This window comes from Papio anubis, chromosome 15, assembly GCF_008728515.1.
Source record: "Papio anubis isolate 15944 chromosome 15, Panubis1.0, whole genome shotgun sequence".
In the NCBI taxonomy this organism is placed as follows: domain Eukaryota; kingdom Metazoa; phylum Chordata; class Mammalia; order Primates; family Cercopithecidae; genus Papio; species Papio anubis.
This window is the reverse complement of record NC_044990.1, coordinates 38722003-38740075: the sequence shown is the minus strand read 5'-3', so window position 1 is coordinate 38740075 and position 18073 is coordinate 38722003. Positions and strand designations below refer to the sequence as shown.

Genomic DNA, 18073 nt, shown 5'->3' with positions numbered 1-18073 from the left:
GCTCTGGGTGCGTGGGCAGGGATGGCTCTGATTATTTTGCCAGTTTCTTTGGTGTGAATACTTTCACTGTGGCTGATTTCAAGCTACCCATGTGATGTCCCTAAACATGAAGCATGTAAAAGATGTGCACAGTCTGCTCTTACAGACTTGTGTAAGCAGAGTTTAGCACACTATTGGCATATCCCATCTTTGCTTCTTTCACAACCAAGATTATGAGTCATGAATAATTTTTATGTGTGGTGTTATTCTTATGTTTTAGTTACAATTAGGAATATAGCAAATATAAAATACTTGTAGGTATATAACATTATGATAACACAAGCTGCATTACTGACAATGTGTGACTATCTTTTTTCTGTTTTTCAGTTGGGTGGAAAACTTTGGACATGAGGGGCTTGGATTATTACTAGACATTTTGGAAAAATTGATTAGTGGAAAAATGTAAGTATTGCTAATAATTATTTTCAAGTAAGCATCATTCATGTGTCCAATTATAATTCCAACACTGCTATTTTTATGTCAATACAGCCAAGAAAAAGTTGTAAAGAAAAATCAACATAAAGTCATACAGTGTCTAAAAGCCCTGATGAATACGCAGGTATGTACATACGTAATTAGTATTTGTCCATGACCAGTTTTGTAATATATGATTTTCAGTTGCAGTAAAGTGATGATATATCCTTCTGATGTGTTTTTCAGTCATGATGGAAAAATATTGAATTTTCTTGAATTCTAGTTTCAACTGTCTTGCAATAGGAGAAACTCGATAATGAAGTTTCTTCTGATGCTGAACTCCTCATGTGTAGGTTAATTCTCTCTCCCCACCCTTTCCTCCCCCTCAACCCTGCCCACCCCAATCCCATCTTCTTTCTTTTTTTCTCTCCCTCCACCACCTTTTCTCCACTTTTTTGTCCTCCTCTTCCTCTTTTCTTCCTTCCTTAATTTCCTCTCTCTCTTAACTCTCAAAAGTATGGCATGAGTCAGCTTTAAGATCATGATTATTAAATGTGAGCTGCAATAATACTTATTACCAAAGGTTCAAGTTGGGAAGATTTCTTATATTCTAGGAATTTAAAATCTACAATGAAATTAATGTAAACAGATACAAGCAGGTCTCAGAAATGGAGCAATGATGTAATATTGAGAACAAATGTAATATGGAGGAATTTGCATAAAGAGTTTACATTAGAAGGGAGAAACCTGCTTGTGGCTCTCACCTATAATCTTACCACTTTGGGATATCGAGGCAGGAGGGATTGCTTGAGGCTAGGAGTTTGAGACCAGCCTGGGCAACATAGTGAGACGCCGTCTCTACAAAAAATAAAACAAATAGCTGGGCATGGTGGCATGTGCCTGTAGTCCCAGCTACTCAGGAGGCTGAGGTGAAAGGGTGGCTTGAGCCCAGGAGTTTGAGGTTATAGTGAACTGTGATTGAATCCCTGCACTCCAGCCTGGGAAACAGAGTAAATCCCTGTCTCTAAAACAAAACAAAACAAAACAAAGCAAAACAAAACAAAACAAAAAAACTGAAGAAAAGAGGAATTCTTAAGCTCTTTACTGAAGTTAGATTTTAGATTTATCTAGCAATGTTTCTTTTTTGCTTTTATACTGTTAACTGCAGAAATTAGCATTATCTTATGCTGTTTCTTTAAGCTCCAGCATCTAAACACATCTACCTCATGATGTGTGAAGTAATGATAGGTGTTTAAGTTGCTGTTAGACAGCATGGGAGGAAATTTTACCTGTGGTGGTATGATTATTTTTGTTTTATATCAAAACCATCTGTATATTTCTGATTAATTTTAATTTATAATATTTTACCTTATTCTCATTTAAAAATAAACTTTTATAGGGCTACACGCTTAAGTACTAGTACACAAATTATTAAGATTTATTTTGTATTTCTTTTACTAAATGTATTAGCAAATATTTATATTTTATAATTATTTTTGTCTTATTAAACAATGTATTTTTAAGCATTTTCTGGAGGTAAGCTTTCTATTTTTAATTAATGAAATGTTTTTTCTTCCTTTCCTACTCTAATCAGATATTATTTTCAAAGAAAATATATGATGGAGGAATCACAACTCCTTTTATGCTGAATTCATGGTTCTTTGAAAATCAGATATTAGATATATAAGATAGCTTTTTACGTATCTGTTTTAAGAGTAAATGAATGAAAGAATCAAATTGCTGATAGGGAAAGGTCTTTTCCCACTAAGTACATAGAACTGGTTTAGGAAGCCCTTTCTAGAGTGAGAATATAGCAATTGGAAATTTTGTTAGTGATGGAAAGGCCGAAAGTAGAAAAAATCTAGGAACTTTTTTTAAACCAAAGGGGCATTTGGATCATAATTTGAATTTAGAAGAAAATCATGGTTAAAGTAAGGTGGTAAATAGAAGATAATATTCTTTCTTTGTTTCAGAATGAATCTGAGGAAGATTGAACTTTATTTATTTTCTAATTAATATACTATTATCCTCTTAAGAGATTTTTGTTGCTTGTAGTTTATATACGTGGACCTATAAAATATTGCCATTTTATTTGGTGCTTTTATCTGTGTTATTAAGAATAAAAAGTTAAGTTATTGGTACTTAGTATTATAGTGTCTGAACTCTAAACCTAGCAATATGTGAAATTTTTGGTAAAGTTTTTTTTCCCTTCAAGATTGGTTAATGGTTTTCTTAATCTTTATTTGATCACATCTGTAAGTACAAAATTTGTTAAACCTCACTTATACAGTATTTGTTAGCATTCATTGAATGATGAAAATTTAAGTTTTAAGAGGAAAAAAATGTGCCTTATTTGGTACTAGTAATTAATTATACAATTAATGAGCAAATTTGATAACATTACATGAAAGTGAATTTCTTATAACATTAAATTGGACTAAGAGTATTTTTTAAATAGAAGAGAATTTTAATTGCCTAGGGGAAAGAAAATAAAAGATAATACGGATGAAAAGTTAGTATATTCAAATTGAAAGGTGATTAGAACAGAGGCTTCAGTTTGGTCAGTTAACTTTGTGTGTGTTGCTTTGAAGAGTGCACCCAAAGTGAGGGTGCTTTGCTCATGAAGCCAGCAACTTTACCCACATTATTTCTGCTACTGGGATTAACTCACTGTGGGTGGCTACTCAGCACCAGTAGTCATGCTGTGTGGGTCCAGATGTTGGGCATCCTACATGAGGATTTAGGGCATTAACTTTCTTCTACCTAAAACATCATCTTCAGTGCCTGAAATTCCATCTGTTAGCTAATAATAGGCCTCATGTGGAATGCAAGTGGAACCTGGCATTGATCCTCAGTTTAAAACAGGCCAGTTATCATATTGTCCGGAGTGTGTCCTTGACATTCAGGAAAGATACATCCTTAGACCTTTCAAAATTTGTCATGCCTCTCTAACCTAAAACAGGCCTCATTAAATATACTTTAATCCTAGCACTGGTAAGTTGACAACTTCTCACACAGAGTCAACAGTTTTTGTTTTGTTTTACTGTGTTTTTTAAATAATTGAGAGTAATTTTATACAAGTAGCAATTCTGTATTTAGGTATACTGAGTAGTAGTAATTGGCCTCATTCCAGTCTTAAAGTGAGTGTGACACATTTTTGCATTACCAAAATCAGAGAATGTTACCTGGGATGGACTTTTGGGGTCACAGGATGATGGTTAAAACTGTGAAATCAGAGTATGCTCCTATTTCACCTTTCATAGGTGATGGTTTAGGGACAGAGGGCTTGACAGAGAAGGTAGGTAGTATCACTTGGAGGAAGTCAGCATGAGTCACCTTGGGTGGCTGGAGGAGTCACAGGATTCTGATTCTAGAAGGGCAGGTGTTAGCCAGGTAGATGGGAAAGGAAAAGGGAATACTAGAGGCAAGCTTTACTCAATTCCCAGGTTTATTAGGACAGAGCCAGCTCTTCTGTACTTGGTAATCATTGACTGACTTTCTGAATTGAATCTAAGTGGTACTTTATAAACCTGACAATATCCTGGAATGATTATCAAGGCATATTGTAGTTTCTGGTCCTATGCCTGCCTTTTCATTCTTTTTCCAGTTAGGTAATAGCCCAGGCTATCATAAAAGTAAGTATTTCCTGACTGTTTAGCTGTCTTGTTGTAAACTTTTCCCTATTACTAACAAGACAGAGTAATCTCTCCAAAATTCATATTGTGGGGCCCTTGGCCTTTCCTTGCACTTTCCCCATTGTTCCTGTGTTTCTTAGATAGTGGTTTAAAGTAAATGCAATATTTCAGTCCAATACAAATGGCCATATACAAGATAGGAAAGTTATAAATAGGATTTTATAACAGTCAAAGTACTTGGGTCTAAGCTGGTTATAGATTCAACTTTGATGCTTACATGTAGTGCTGATCTTGAGTTTAGTTCATAGGCCTGTAATTGAGAATAAGGTCCTTTTTTAGTGTTTGGTAGCAACTCTGATTAGTCAATTTCTCATGCTTTAGTAGGATCCTCTGAGATGCATGCTAGGTAAATAGTACTGTTTTATTGTTTCTATTCATCCTCTGTATTTTGACAGTTATCTTTCATAGATATGTCATTAACATAATTTCTTATCTTCTAATTGGATTTGACTTCCTGGCAGTAGTAAATAAACTTTATCTTAATCCCAATCGTCCCATTTGTAGAATGAGTTTACAACCGCATTGTTTTCCTTATAATAAATACCTTTGTGATTATAATACCTGTGCCCATTATGGCAGTTTCTACATGGTAATTGCCCAAATCATACTTCAGTTTTTGCTTATTTATGAACTAAATGCTAATATCTAGGCCTATATTTTGTAATATGGTAGCTACATGTGGCTTCTGAGCATTTGAAATGTGGCTAGTCTGAATTGAGATGTGCTACAGTGTAAAATACACACTGGATTTCAACTGTTTAGGAAGAAAAAGTGAAATGTCATCAATAAATGTTTTATATTGGTTATATGTTGAAATGATAATATTTGGGATATATTGGATTAATTTTATTGAAAATAGTTTTGCTTGCTTGAAATTTCTAAATTACTTGTGTGGTTTACTTTACATTTCTCTTGGACAGTGCTGATCTGTGTGTTTGCTTATGGTAATATATCTCTTACCAACCTTCCTTCCCAGGAAAAAGATTTTCATGACCTCAGTGTCTGGTTCCGTATCTGGCTATTTGTTTCATATGTTTCTGTTGGCTAATCCCATATTTCTTACTGTTTCCCTCTTTCTCCATTTGGCTAATTAACCTGTCTTAATAATTATCAGCTGTATTGTTGTAAAATCACCTTGAGTTATCTTTATTTGGTTTAGTTTTGTGGTTCTTGACATAAAGTGAATACCCTTATGAACTTTTGTTTTTTTTTTGAGACGGAGTTTTGCTCTTGTTGCCCAGGCTGGAGTGCAATGGCACGATCTCGGCTCACTGCAATCTCCGCCTCCCAGGTCTAAGTAATTCTCCTGCCTCAGCCTCCTCCCAAGTAGCTGGGATTACAGGCATGCGCCACCATGCCCGGCTAATTTTGTATTTTTAGTAGAGACAGGGTTTCTCCATGTTGCTCAGGCTAGTCTCGAACTCCTGACCTCAGGTGATCCTCCCACCTTTGACTCCCAAAGTGCTGGGATTATAGGTGTGAACCATGGTGCCTGGCCATGAACTTTTTAGAGTGTTACACAGTCTATATTTTTTAGCTTTGGTAAGTGTAAAAATATATTATCCTATAATAATTTTTTAGTAATTACATTTCCTTCAGGGCATTATTTTTCTAACTAATTTCTGACATTTGACATCTTATTTTCAAAATATTACAGTATGGCTTGGAAAGAATTATGAGTGAGGAGAGGAGTCTTTCCTTATTGGCCAAAGCCATGGATCCCAGACACCCCAATATGATGACAGATGTGGTTAAACTTCTCTCTGCGGTATGCATTGTAGGGGAGGAAAGCATGTAAGTGTTATCAGCCTTTTTCTCTAATCATATAATAATTTAATACAGATTGATTCATTTAATGTTTCATTATCTACTCTAGGCTAGAATTTACTAGAATTTAAATAAATGTTTAAATATTTAAGCAGCTAAGTTAGATTCTTATTGGCCGGAAATTTTTGAGTAATAATTATTTATCTTAATTGATTTGTTAGTTATGGGCTAAAATACTTCTATGAAAAACTGATTTCTTTATCATATTTAAACTTTTTTTTTAACCGAAACCCTAAATTTAAAAACATTCTAAATGAAGGCTTTGAAAATATACAAACGGTTCTGTTTCTTATGTGATTTTTTTTTTCCCCAGATAGAATTATTTCAAACTGTAGGTCTTCTCTATCCCCTTGTAAAAGCAAACATATTATGATTTGGAAATCTATATGTAAGGCAGACTAGAAAATGATTTATGTAATTGTAGTTTACTGGTTGAGGGTACAAAGTCCTTGAGCATAAAGCACATACTAGTGCTGTAAAGAACTTAACCACATTTGTTAGGAGTATAATTAAATACTGTTACATACATATTAAAGATAATTATAAAGATAAAGATTTTTAAAAATTAGGGTTCTAATTATAAGGAAGCATTTAAAAATTATTTAAAATGCCTTTTAAAAAAGATAAATATATAAAAACTAAACAGCCAAAAGAACTAACAGAAATATCCCACACATGTAGGGGTTGGCAGAGCCCTGTAAGGGCAGCCTCCTGTGTTCATTTGAAAGTCAGCCTTGTGGAGGTCCTGCTGGAGTTGGAGGGATTGAGCAGGTTCAGCTTGATGGTTGGATAGTCAAAGACACCACTCGGCCTTGGCCAGTCTGCCCGCAAAGTGTGCCTACAGTGTTTATGTATAGAAGAGGTGTAGCCACACCTAGCAGCAGTCCCAAGCTTGCAAAGCCAGGCTTACAACTTCAGTACTTAAGACTGTATAAATGTTGGTGTACAAATCTAAGAGTGACTTTATGTGGACATATACTTTCTGAGCTTCCCTTCCCACTTTCTTCCTTTCCCCTTTCCCCTATCATTTTTAAATTCTCTCTTAACCTCCTCTTTTTCCCTTTTCTTCCTCCTCTTTCCTCTTGGACTCTTCCTTGCTTTTCTTTTCCCTTCCCTATTCTGTTATCCTTCCCTTTCCTTGTTTCAGAATGGGTGTCAATATCCTGTAAATAACATTTACGACTGCATGTCCATGTCCATGAACTGTGAGCTTCTCCAGTGTACTGGATGCTGTTAACTATTTAAAAGAAGAGGAAGTATAGTTTTTGCATAATTATTATATTTTATAATTGAATATTTATAATACCATATTATTATATATTTTTGACTATCATACAACTTCGTTTACTTAAACTTTTGAGGCATAAGGGTGCAGTGGTTGAGAGCATTTATATGGTGCCCACCACATAAACTGTCTGATTTCAGATTCTTGCTCCACCATTTCACAGATGTGAGACCTTGGACAGAATGCTTAACCTTTTTCTGCCTTAGTCTCCTAACCTATAATATGGGTTAATTATAGTACCCACCCCAAACAGTTGTTATATACTTTAAAATGAGTTGATATTTGTAAAGTGGTTTAAATGGTACCTGATGTTAGTAAGCATTATATAAATGCTTGATAAACATCTTCACAGGGTTATTGTCAGGGATAACTGATTAAAATGTAATATGCTTAGAACTGTGCTTGATACATGGTATGTACTCGGTAAACTGCTTGTAAAATATATTGGCTGCTTAGGATATTGACTTTAATAGGATAAAGCAATTGTATTATGGCATTTGTGTTTGCTACTTGCAATTTAATTGACTCAAATTTTCTAATAGCCTTGAAGAAGTTTTAGAAGCTTTAACTTCAGCCGGTGAAGAAAAAAAAATTGACAGATTTTTTTGTATTGTGGAAGGCCTCCGGCACAATTCAGTTCAACTGCAAGTAAGTTTTGTGTGTATATAAAATCTATTTTTAAGTGACATATATTTCTTTTAATTGTTTTGTGATTGGTTTATATGAAAACGTTGATATGAAGCTCTGCATGCCTTTTAATATTCTTTTGTAGCATTATTTATTTATTTATTTTGAGGCGGAGTCTTGCATTGTCTCCCAGGCTGGAGTGGTGACGCGTTCTCAGCTCACTGCAAGCTCTGCCTCCCAGGTTCATACCATTCTCCTGCCTCAGCCTCCCAAGTAGCTGGGACTACAGGTGCCCGCCACCATGCCCGCCTAATTTTTTTGCATTTTTAGTAGAGACGGGGTTTCACTGTATTAGCCAAGATGGTCTCAATCTCCCCTGACCTCATGATCTGCCCACCTCGGCCTCCCAAAGTGCTGAGATTACAGGCATGAGCCACTGCATCTGGCCTAGCATTATTTTTAACATATAGAATTCCTATTTGTACTATGTCATAATTTATCTTACAGATACATCTTGGCACACAACAATGTAACCATTTCCTAGGTTGCTTTTCCTGTAGTAGAATTATTAGATTACCTTGTATAAGATATAATCATATGAACTGTTTATTCTATGTTAGTCTCATAAATTACTTTAACTTTTGAGATGTTTTGCCAATTAGGTAAATTAGGTCTTTTCATTGTTTTAATGTTAATAACTGAAAAGTTGAGCTTACATGAATAATAAGGAAACCCAAGGTTATAGATGTTTCCAAAAATACTGCTAAAAAGACACATTTAGACTTAAACATTTTAATATTCAAGCTGAATAACTAATATTCATTTAATTTCTCTTTCTTTTCTTAAAAAAGGAAAAGAGGCTTTTATTGGTATAATTGTTCAAGAGTGATCGTCTTAAAAAATATTAATACCTGATTCTCACCTCCATACTTTTAAAACTTAATTGGCATGGTGTGACCTGGACATTGGGAAATTTAAAATGATCCTCAGATGATCCTAATGTGCAGCAAAGTTTTGAAGCCAGTGTGTTAATAGATACGAAGTAAATCTGTTTCACACTTAATAAAAGTAAAAATTGTGCATTTTTTTTTTAAGGTTCTGGGCAGCTTGGCCATTTTATATTTTCTTGATATGATAGGAATAGAAAAGCGAAATCTGAAATAAAAAAAAATAAAGTTAAAAATTAAAAGTAAACAAATGGTATTTGAAAAATAATAGGCCGGGTGCGGTGGCTCATGCCTGTAATCCTAGCACTTTGGGAGGCTGAGGCAGGCGGATCACCTGAGGTCAGGAGTTCAAGACCAGCCTACTAAATAAAATACAAAAATTAGCCGGGCATGATGGCGGGTACCTGTCCCAGCTACTCAGGAGGCTGAGACGGGAAAATTGCTTGAACCCCGAAGACGGTGGTTGCAGTGAGCCAAGATCATGCCACTGCATTCCAGCCTGGGTGGCTGAGCGAGACTCCGACTCAAGAAAAAACAAAATGAGAATATGATAGGAGCTGTGAAACTAATAATTTAGTATGGACATTTCAGATGACAGTGTTAGCGAATAGCTAGTGAGGAACCCTATGTTGTGATTTGTTTCTCTTGGAATAGGCAGAATTGAAGACCTGAGTAGAGGGTCTCTATGGCATGGGTCCAGTAGGAACCTTTGGAAGAGAACCCCTTTTCATGCATTCTGGGCTTGTTAGATGACACTGGCGTGGAGGTCTGGGATGTGTTCCCCATCACTGACATAGACCTTGCCCATTTAGTTGCTGGAGGGACTAGAGTCTTTTAATTCATATACTACTAGCCTCATTTCCCTTCTCCTCCTCCTCTCTTTTCTCTTTGCTTTCTTCCATCTCTTCTCTCCCATCTTGTCTCTGAGCTCCCCCTTCCCTTCTCTCCTTTTCCTTCCTATTGCTTTTCTTTTTCCTTTCTATTTTTGTGTCTTTCCTTGTCTGGTTGGTCTGTTGTAATCTGGTGCTTTTAACAAGTTTCTCTGTCATCTGATCCCAGGCTTTTTATTCATCTGAAGATTAATGAAGAGTAACCCTAAAGAAAAGTTTGTAGAGGAAAGTTGAACAATTACTTTATCTGATTTTTTTGCAACTATCTATGAGTCTATAATTATTTGAGAATAAAAGGTTTATAAAAATGTTGGTAAAACTGGGGTCCCATCCTTTTGTTTACAACAGTATTACATTACATGAGGTTTTAAACTGTGAGAGAATAATGGCTTTAACAAGCCATTATTGTCCTGGTAAACGACATGATCTCCTCATTTATTGGAAAGTTTTGACTATTTCAGTCTAATTCTTGGTTATTTGGAATATTTGTTTTGGCTGTCAGACATAAAGGTAAATCTGTCTGACCTTTATTTTAATTAACTACAAATTAAATTGATGAGTATGAACTTGAAGGCAAATCATGTTGATTTAAAAAATTTAGGGGGTAAATAAAGTAATTTCTTTTATGGGTAGTTGTTCTAATTTTATTGAAGGTGCTCTTCTGTGGAAAAATAACATTTCTATAGTCATGATAAATTTATGTTTAACTAGTAAATATCTAGAAAGAGAACTATCGGTTAAAAGTTTGGAATTTTATAGGTTACTATTCTATAGAAAATATTAAGACTTAAATAAATATTGAGAATTCTGTTTATATAAAGTTTTGATACAGGTTTAATTTCTTTTATTAACAACTCTAGTCAGACTAAATTAACGTATCATAACATTTACCCATATAAAATGTGTGATTCAAGTCAGGTGCGGTGGCTCATGCCTGTAATCCCAGCATTTTGGGAGCCCAAGGTGGGCAGATCATGAGGTCAGGAGATTGAGACCATCTTGGCTAACATGGTGAAACCCCATCTCTACTAAAAATACAAAAAAATTAGCCACGTGTGGTGGCAGGTGCCTGTAGTCCCACCTACTTGGGAGGCTGAGGCAGGAGAATGGTGTGAACCTGGGAGGTGGAGTTTGCAATGAGCAGAGATTGCACCACTGCACTCTAGCCTAGGCAACAGAGCGAGACTGTCTGTCTCAAAAAAAACCAAAAAACAAAAAGTGTGATTCAGTTTTTTTTTTGTATATTAACAGATTTGTGGAATCTTTACCATAATCAATTTTAGAAGATTTTCATTGCCACACCAAAACAAAGTCCTCATCCCTTAGCTATAACTCCACAATCCTTTATTCTCTGTAGCCTGAGACAACTATTGATTTACTTTCTGTCTTTATAGAGTCGCATATTCCAGACATTTCACGTAAATGTAATCATGCATTATGTGAATCTTTGTGATTGGCTTCTTTTATTTATTAATAGCAAAATATTTTTGAGGTTCATTCATGTTGGAGTAGTGCATTTAAAAAAATTGCCACATATTCTTCATATGGGTATAACACATTTTATCAGCTGTCAGTTGACAGACATTCGGGTTGTTTCTGCTCTTCGGCTGTTATGAAAAATGTTGCTGTGAACGTTTGTAGAGCTGATTTCTTTTTAAACTGCTGCTTATTTGCCATATTTAGTGTTGAGTGAATACAGCCAGGGAGGAGGAGAGCTTAGAGCCATGTTTTCCTTCCACAATTATGGAAGTCACAGGTATAATATAGTTTCTTTCTAATTTTTAACTTTTGTGGGACATAGTAGGTGATGATTCAATTTTTAAAAATTTTTTGCCTATATATGTAGCTGATTATATTTGCTTTTAAGAAACTAATTGACTTAGTTGTAATTATATTTTCTGTTACAGTTAGTAGTAGTGTTAATTATTTGATATCCTATAAACAGTAAAATAAATTTCTTGGTGTAGTTCTCAAAGCTTAATTTTTAAGAAGTGAAAGGTTATTTTAGCATCATTAAAATTTATTTCTTTCTCATTTTTCTGATATGCTCAGGTTAAATTTCCATGCTTTTAATTGGGAATAGAAAATGGAAAGAATTGTTCTACATTCTTATTTTTTCTATTCAAATATTTTGTTGAAGGTTTTTACTCCTTGGTAAAGGTTTCTCATTGTTTTTAAGCCTAATGTGTGAAATAGGTAGCAGGTAACAGGCTTCAGAGTAAAAGGTACCATTTTCTAGAGTTCTAACTTAGGCCAAACAAACGAACAAAAAAAGTAACATAGATTCTGTTTTCTGCATCTTGCAGATTATGCTCTTTCTATATTGTTTAAAATTATCAAAAAACATTGTAGTAATATCTAAAAATACTTGTTTCTCTCTGTCTTTCTGAATTTTCCACAAATAAAGTATATTTTCGAGGTGTCTGGCTATCAATTTTCCCATAAAACTATTTGTACCCATTTTATTCCATTTTAATAAATTGCATTACTAAAATGTGCTAAACTAGATGACATTAGCAAATCACCAATTAAAAATAAAACTTTTTTATTGGTGAATAAAATAGGAACCAATTATTTGCTCTTAAATTGGAGAAAATGAGATAGCAAAATAAAAACATTCTTCATTGTTCTTTTACTGCAAAGTATATTTATGACAAAGTCTTTTTTTAAAGGAGAATAAGGAGAATTGTTACTTTTTTTGTTAGTCTGATCCTAATAATGATAATTTGTGATTATGATAGAATTGAGCAGACTTCCCCCATTTGATATTATATAGTAAGAAAATGATAAACTTTGTACCTAGAATAACTTTATTCTCATTATTATTATAATTCTCATTATTATTATCAGAATATTATTATCAGGGGCTGCGTGTGGTGGCTCACGCCTATCATCTCAGCACTTTGGGAGTCCGAGGTGGGCAAATCATGAGGTCAGGAGATCGAGACCATCCTGGCTAACGTGGTGAAACCCTGTCTCTACTAAAAATACAAAAAAAAAAAAAATTAGCTGTGCGTGGTCGTGGGCACCTGTAGTCCCAGCTACTCAGGAGGCAGGAGAATGGCGTGAACCCAGGAGGCGGAGCTTGCAGTGAGCCAAAATTGCGCCACTGCACTCTAGCCTAGGTGACAGAGTAAAACTCTGTCTCAAAGACAAACAAGCAGAATATATATATATATATATATATATATGGCTGCAAGCAACATAATCACTCTAGGTATTTTAAGCAGAAAATGGTATTACATAATTAAATACGCTGTGAAACAAATTGAACAGATTTCATCATAACCTATATCAATCAATTACTTTACACATTTTGTACCTACCTTACAAGATTTCTGGTAGGCCCAGGGAGTCATGTGAGTAGTACATAGCTAGAAGTAATACAGAAGAAATGCCGTACCATATCACAGCAATGCTCTGATGGAAATGCCACTCCCAACTCTCTGCTGTGGTCAGCACTTGTGACACCAGGGACAGACAGCCTTCTGCCACAGTTGCCCCAGGAGAACCAAACCCTTCATCACAGAGTCCAGTATTCATGTGTGTGGTTGTCCCTCATGTTGGCCAGTTTTTCCTTAGTAGAAAAGGACTGGGATAATATTGGTTAACCAATCTCTAGTTTCTGCCACCCTTTAATTTTCTGTTACTTTTATTTCTATCCTCTTTTTCTTTTCCTTTCTGTGTCTTCTGTCTTCTTTTGTCAGAGTCATGCTTTCCTGGGTTATCAAGAGTATTTTCTAGATTTCAAAGAGTTTGTTGAAATCTTGCTGTTGGTCATAGGACTGATTAAATTGTGATATATTTTTTGAAGGATTCAAAACATGGGAATCCTAGAGCTTTTGGGGTAGATATTTGGTTCTTCTTCAGTGTATATGTCCTCAAGCCTACAGTGATAGAATGCTGTAACTTCCTTTTCCTGTGGTTTCTCCCTGATCCAGTACCCATGGAGTTGCAGATGGGAGGGTCAGGAACATGAAGGGTCTTAGAGGATCTGCCACTTATAAACTGACATGTTAGTCTGCCACAGTTCTATTGGTGCTGTCAAAAGACATGAACTCCTAGGTTAAAAACAAAGCATTTTATTGCTCACAGCATTAGCAGCAGGCTGACTCGGCTTTGTGTCAGTTCCAAAGCCCATATTATGACACTCATAGTGTAATGTGAATACTGCCAGTTGCAGTGGGTTGTATTTTAGGAAAGAAACCTTGAGCATAGGGAATATTACTTTTATATTATGGGCAGCAATGACTGTGATTGATCTGAGTGATACAGGCTATGATGAAATCTGTTCAATTTGTTTCATAGCATACTTAATTAAGGATGCTGGTCAGTAGGACTGTGGGTAGCAGAAAGAGGCCTGTCTGGAGTATTGGCCTCAGTCCTGCCTTCCAGGTCCCAGATCTAGTCAGCTGAACAAATCCCATAATCTAATAAATCATCAGAGTCTACCTTAGAACATCAAGTGGCTTTTTTGTTTGTTTGTTTGTTTTACGTCGTGTTTATTGTACTTTATATATCTTTCAATCAATACATACAGATCTATCTCCTTTTTTATTTTTATTATTTTTAAATTATATTTTAAGTTCTAGGGTACATGTGCACAATGTGCAGGTTTGTTACATATGTATACATGTGCCATGTTGGTTTGCTGCACCCATTAACCTGTCACTTACATCAGGTGTATCTCCTAATGCTATCCCTCGCCCCTGCCACCACTCCATGACAGGCCCTGGTGTGTGATGTTCCTCACCCTGTGTCCAAGTGTTCTCATTGTTCAGTTCCCACCTTGAGAACACCTTGAGCGTGAGAACACGCAGTGTTTGGTTTTCTGTCCTCGCGATAGTTTGCTCAGAATGATGGTTTCTAGCTTCATCCACGTCCCTACAAAGGACATGAACTTTCTTTTTAAATTTTTTGATTTATCTTTCCACTTGGCCTGAGGTATTAATTCAGATACAGTATGACGTGTTAGTGATTATGCAAACTTCCCCTTGTTCAGCAAAGAAGTCTAGGACAATTCTTTCATTCGTAACAATCCTGGTCAGTGAGTTGAAGCTGACCTGATTGTCTCCCAGGGCTGATGTGGTGTCACTGATCACTTTAGCTAAAATCAGGTATAGATTTTTTACCACTTCCCACTGTAGGGATAACGGCCTGCAGAGTGCACATAGTAAGTCAGTTTTTTTCTCCAGGAAGCTCCCCAGAGTAACTAAGGATAGCTTCAGTTTGGAGAGATCTCCATAGTTGCCTAAGGGTTGCATGATATACTGGTGACATGTCTTTAAACACTTGAACATTTTTTATGATCATACCTGTAGGGTTCAAGTCATGGTGTTTTTGAAGAGAGAGGCGAGTTAATGCCTGTCTTTCACACAAGATAAGTAGTCTTGAAAGGTGTACGTGGTGCTCCTGGAAGGAAAGTGTTGTTTATAGTTGTTAGGTGACCAAAATAGGACCTTTATTGGTTGAGGAACTACAGAGTGGCAGAGCTTTCAACTTGGCTTCCAGCTGGCTGATAAATATTACAGTTCTTGGTTCAGGAAATAATTAAGTCTAAACATTTTTGGATGGACTGTCTGAAGACAGTCAGTCCAACTTATCCTTTTTGTCAGTGCCATTCACCCACCCCACAGAATGACTGAGCTACAGTTATGGGACTTGGAATGGGGTAGACATCCAGAGAGAAGGGAAGATGTTTTGCATGGGAGATGCGGGAGCTCGATCTATTCTGATTGACCTCTTAGTAAAGTGTAGATAACGGTAATCAAATCATGGTCAGAACTTTCTGGTGGTGGATGAGAGGATGTGCTGTAGGAGAGGAACTTTGAACCTGCCTGCACTTTGCTGTAAAAGGAGACATTATCTTTATTATACTAGAAATGAAGTGAGCCTCCTCTTTGCTCTGGAAAGAGATGCTATTTTCCAAGATTGTTTAGTATACACACATCCTTGAAGAGCATCTAGATAAAAGACCATCAGTGTCTTTACTTGCAATACAAGTGGAAATGAAATATGAGAGACCCAGGGAGAGTTGTCTTGCAACAGACAGAAGACCACAAACCTCCTAGTGTCACGTTGGCTACTTTTCCTTAAGCCCGGTGCTTCTAATGTTGTTCCTATACATTTGTTATATCTTGGATGTAGATTAAATGGAAGGAAACCCTCATTAATTTTGATTCTAGGGATACCTCAAGAATATTTTCCCTACGTTAGTTACTGAATAAAGGGAATACATGATTTCCACAGTTTCTGAGTCCAGAGAGGAGAAATAATTATGTCAGAGAGCAAATAAAGGAAAAGATGGGAAGCTTGTTTCTGGGTGAAAAAATTGTTTTGTTGTCTTTGATAGTTTGATGTGAATCTGTAGCATCTTTAGTTCTGAGCTTGTTCACTTAAAATATATACTTATATCCTTTTACTTAATTTCATTCAGGTTTCTAAATATGATTTTAGTATACTCTTTAGATATAATACCAATAGCTAGGTTTACATTGTCCTTCTGTGGTTCTCTACTTTTTATGATTTTCTAGTAAAGATAACCCAGATCTTGTCATTTCTTTACCCACCGTTGAAATACATAGCCATTGTTCACTTTAGGTCTTTTTTTTCCTATTGTAGAAAGATATATAACATAAAATTTACCGTTTTAACCATCTTTGAGAGTATAGTTAGTTCAGTGACATTAAACACATTCACATTGTTGTGCAACCCTTATATCTTCAGGCTTCTTAAGCTATAGCAATAGCACTGATGCAGTACTGGACAGGGGTGGCTGGTGGTTGGTATGTCTTTCTAGGATTCCTGTGGTAGATATTTCTTTACCCTAGGATATATTTTTCAAGGAAGCAAAAGCAAGGGATATAATCCAGGCTATTGGTGTCTCTGGAAATATTGCTAGAGAAAAACTGTGTTCCAAATGTGTTTCAGTGTCTGGCATGTACATTGTACATGGTCTTAAGACATATCTCATGATAACATATGAAAATACAGCAGGTGGTCATATATAAAGAAAAATAAGAAAAAGTAAAAGTGTTCTGTTAAATACCTAAAAAATAAGAAATTTGATTAAGCTTCAGGTATAATACTTATGAGTCTAACAATTTGAAAATGACAACCCTTTTTGAAACTTGCTTTGTGAAATGAGGCTATTAGTCTTGGTTCTCTGAGAAGCAAGAGGTTTGATGTTTAAGGGACTAGAGGAAATGCCTGTGAGGGATGCTGGAGGAGGAGCTGGGGGAGGCTGGGAGAGCTGTCAAACTCAATGCAGACCTGACCCTAGGTGAAGGAGAAAGGGAAGGAGTGGAGATTGGGTGAAAGTGTCTCAGGCTGCCCTGCAGTTCTAGGAGAGCTTGGCAAGCCTGTTGGGGAATCCTTGAGCCAAAGTCCCATGTGTCCCAGGAACAGGTCTATTTTAGTATACTTGCTACACTCAAGCCTTGGCTGGGAGCAGGGAACTGTGACTTCAACTCAAATACTGTGATAGGTTTCAGAAGGTAGCAGCTGGGGCTGTAGGCCATTTATGTTTCCTGCAGTCAAAGATTGAGAGTTGCCTTGTTATGGCTGCTGCAAAGATAGTTAAATTTTTCCTTAACTTAAAAAAAAAATCTCTTCAATCTGTGGATTTCATTAAGTTTAATTAGAAGATAGATCTTTGAAAGTTTGATGGGATCTCATTTTTCCATGTCTGAAAAAGTAGAAAAAGCAATATTTTTATAAATGAAAAAAGGATAACTTTTTATCATTATATAAATAGTTTCATTAAAGTTTTAAAAATAGTACCAAAAACCTTTCTTAATTGAGTGATAATCACTATATTTTGAAACTTGTCATTGGACAATAATCAGACATGACATTGAATACTCACATTAAAACAAATCAGAGGTTAAATGCCTTTCTGGATTTAGCCAAGTATATTTGCTTTGGTTGATTTTGTTCCCCCTACGACTTTAATCTTCAAAGTTTACCCAGGTTTTATTATGCCCAAGACCAAGTAAAAGTCTTCTTATAATGAATAGTTATATCTTGATTTACTGTTTTTTGTTTTAAGTATCTCTTCTGTCCCATCAAATCACGATTAATTAATTTTCTATTTTAAATAATTTTTTCTCACATTTAATGAAGGACTAAATGAAGAATACAGACTATTAGTAAAAGGCTAATTTTTAGGATCATTGTTGAGCTATCCCAGAAGTATGCAAAAGTTAATTTAATTCCTTTCTCTTCTGATTACTACTTTTATTGGGGTTTGCATGAATAGGATTGATATTTAAGTACCAGTCAATTAAAACATCAACTAGATTAAAATGGGTCAGTAAATAATAAGCCATTATGTTAGTAGACATTAAA

The 18073-nt window shown here is 35.6% G+C and overlaps 1 protein-coding gene across 2 annotated transcripts in view; it reads left to right on the top strand.

Annotated features, from left to right (window-relative positions):
- DIAPH3 (diaphanous related formin 3) overlaps positions 1-18073 on the top strand; it is a 495444-nt gene that overhangs the window by 148136 nt on the left and 329235 nt on the right. For both annotated transcript variants that reach the window (XM_021929669.2, XM_021929670.2), the window contains 4 exons: positions 367-441; positions 529-598; positions 5806-5942; positions 7803-7908. In XM_021929669.2, the coding sequence (XP_021785361.2) occupies positions 367-441; positions 529-598; positions 5806-5942; positions 7803-7908 (388 nt within the window). The remainder of the gene's footprint in view (positions 1-366; positions 442-528; positions 599-5805; positions 5943-7802; positions 7909-18073) is intronic.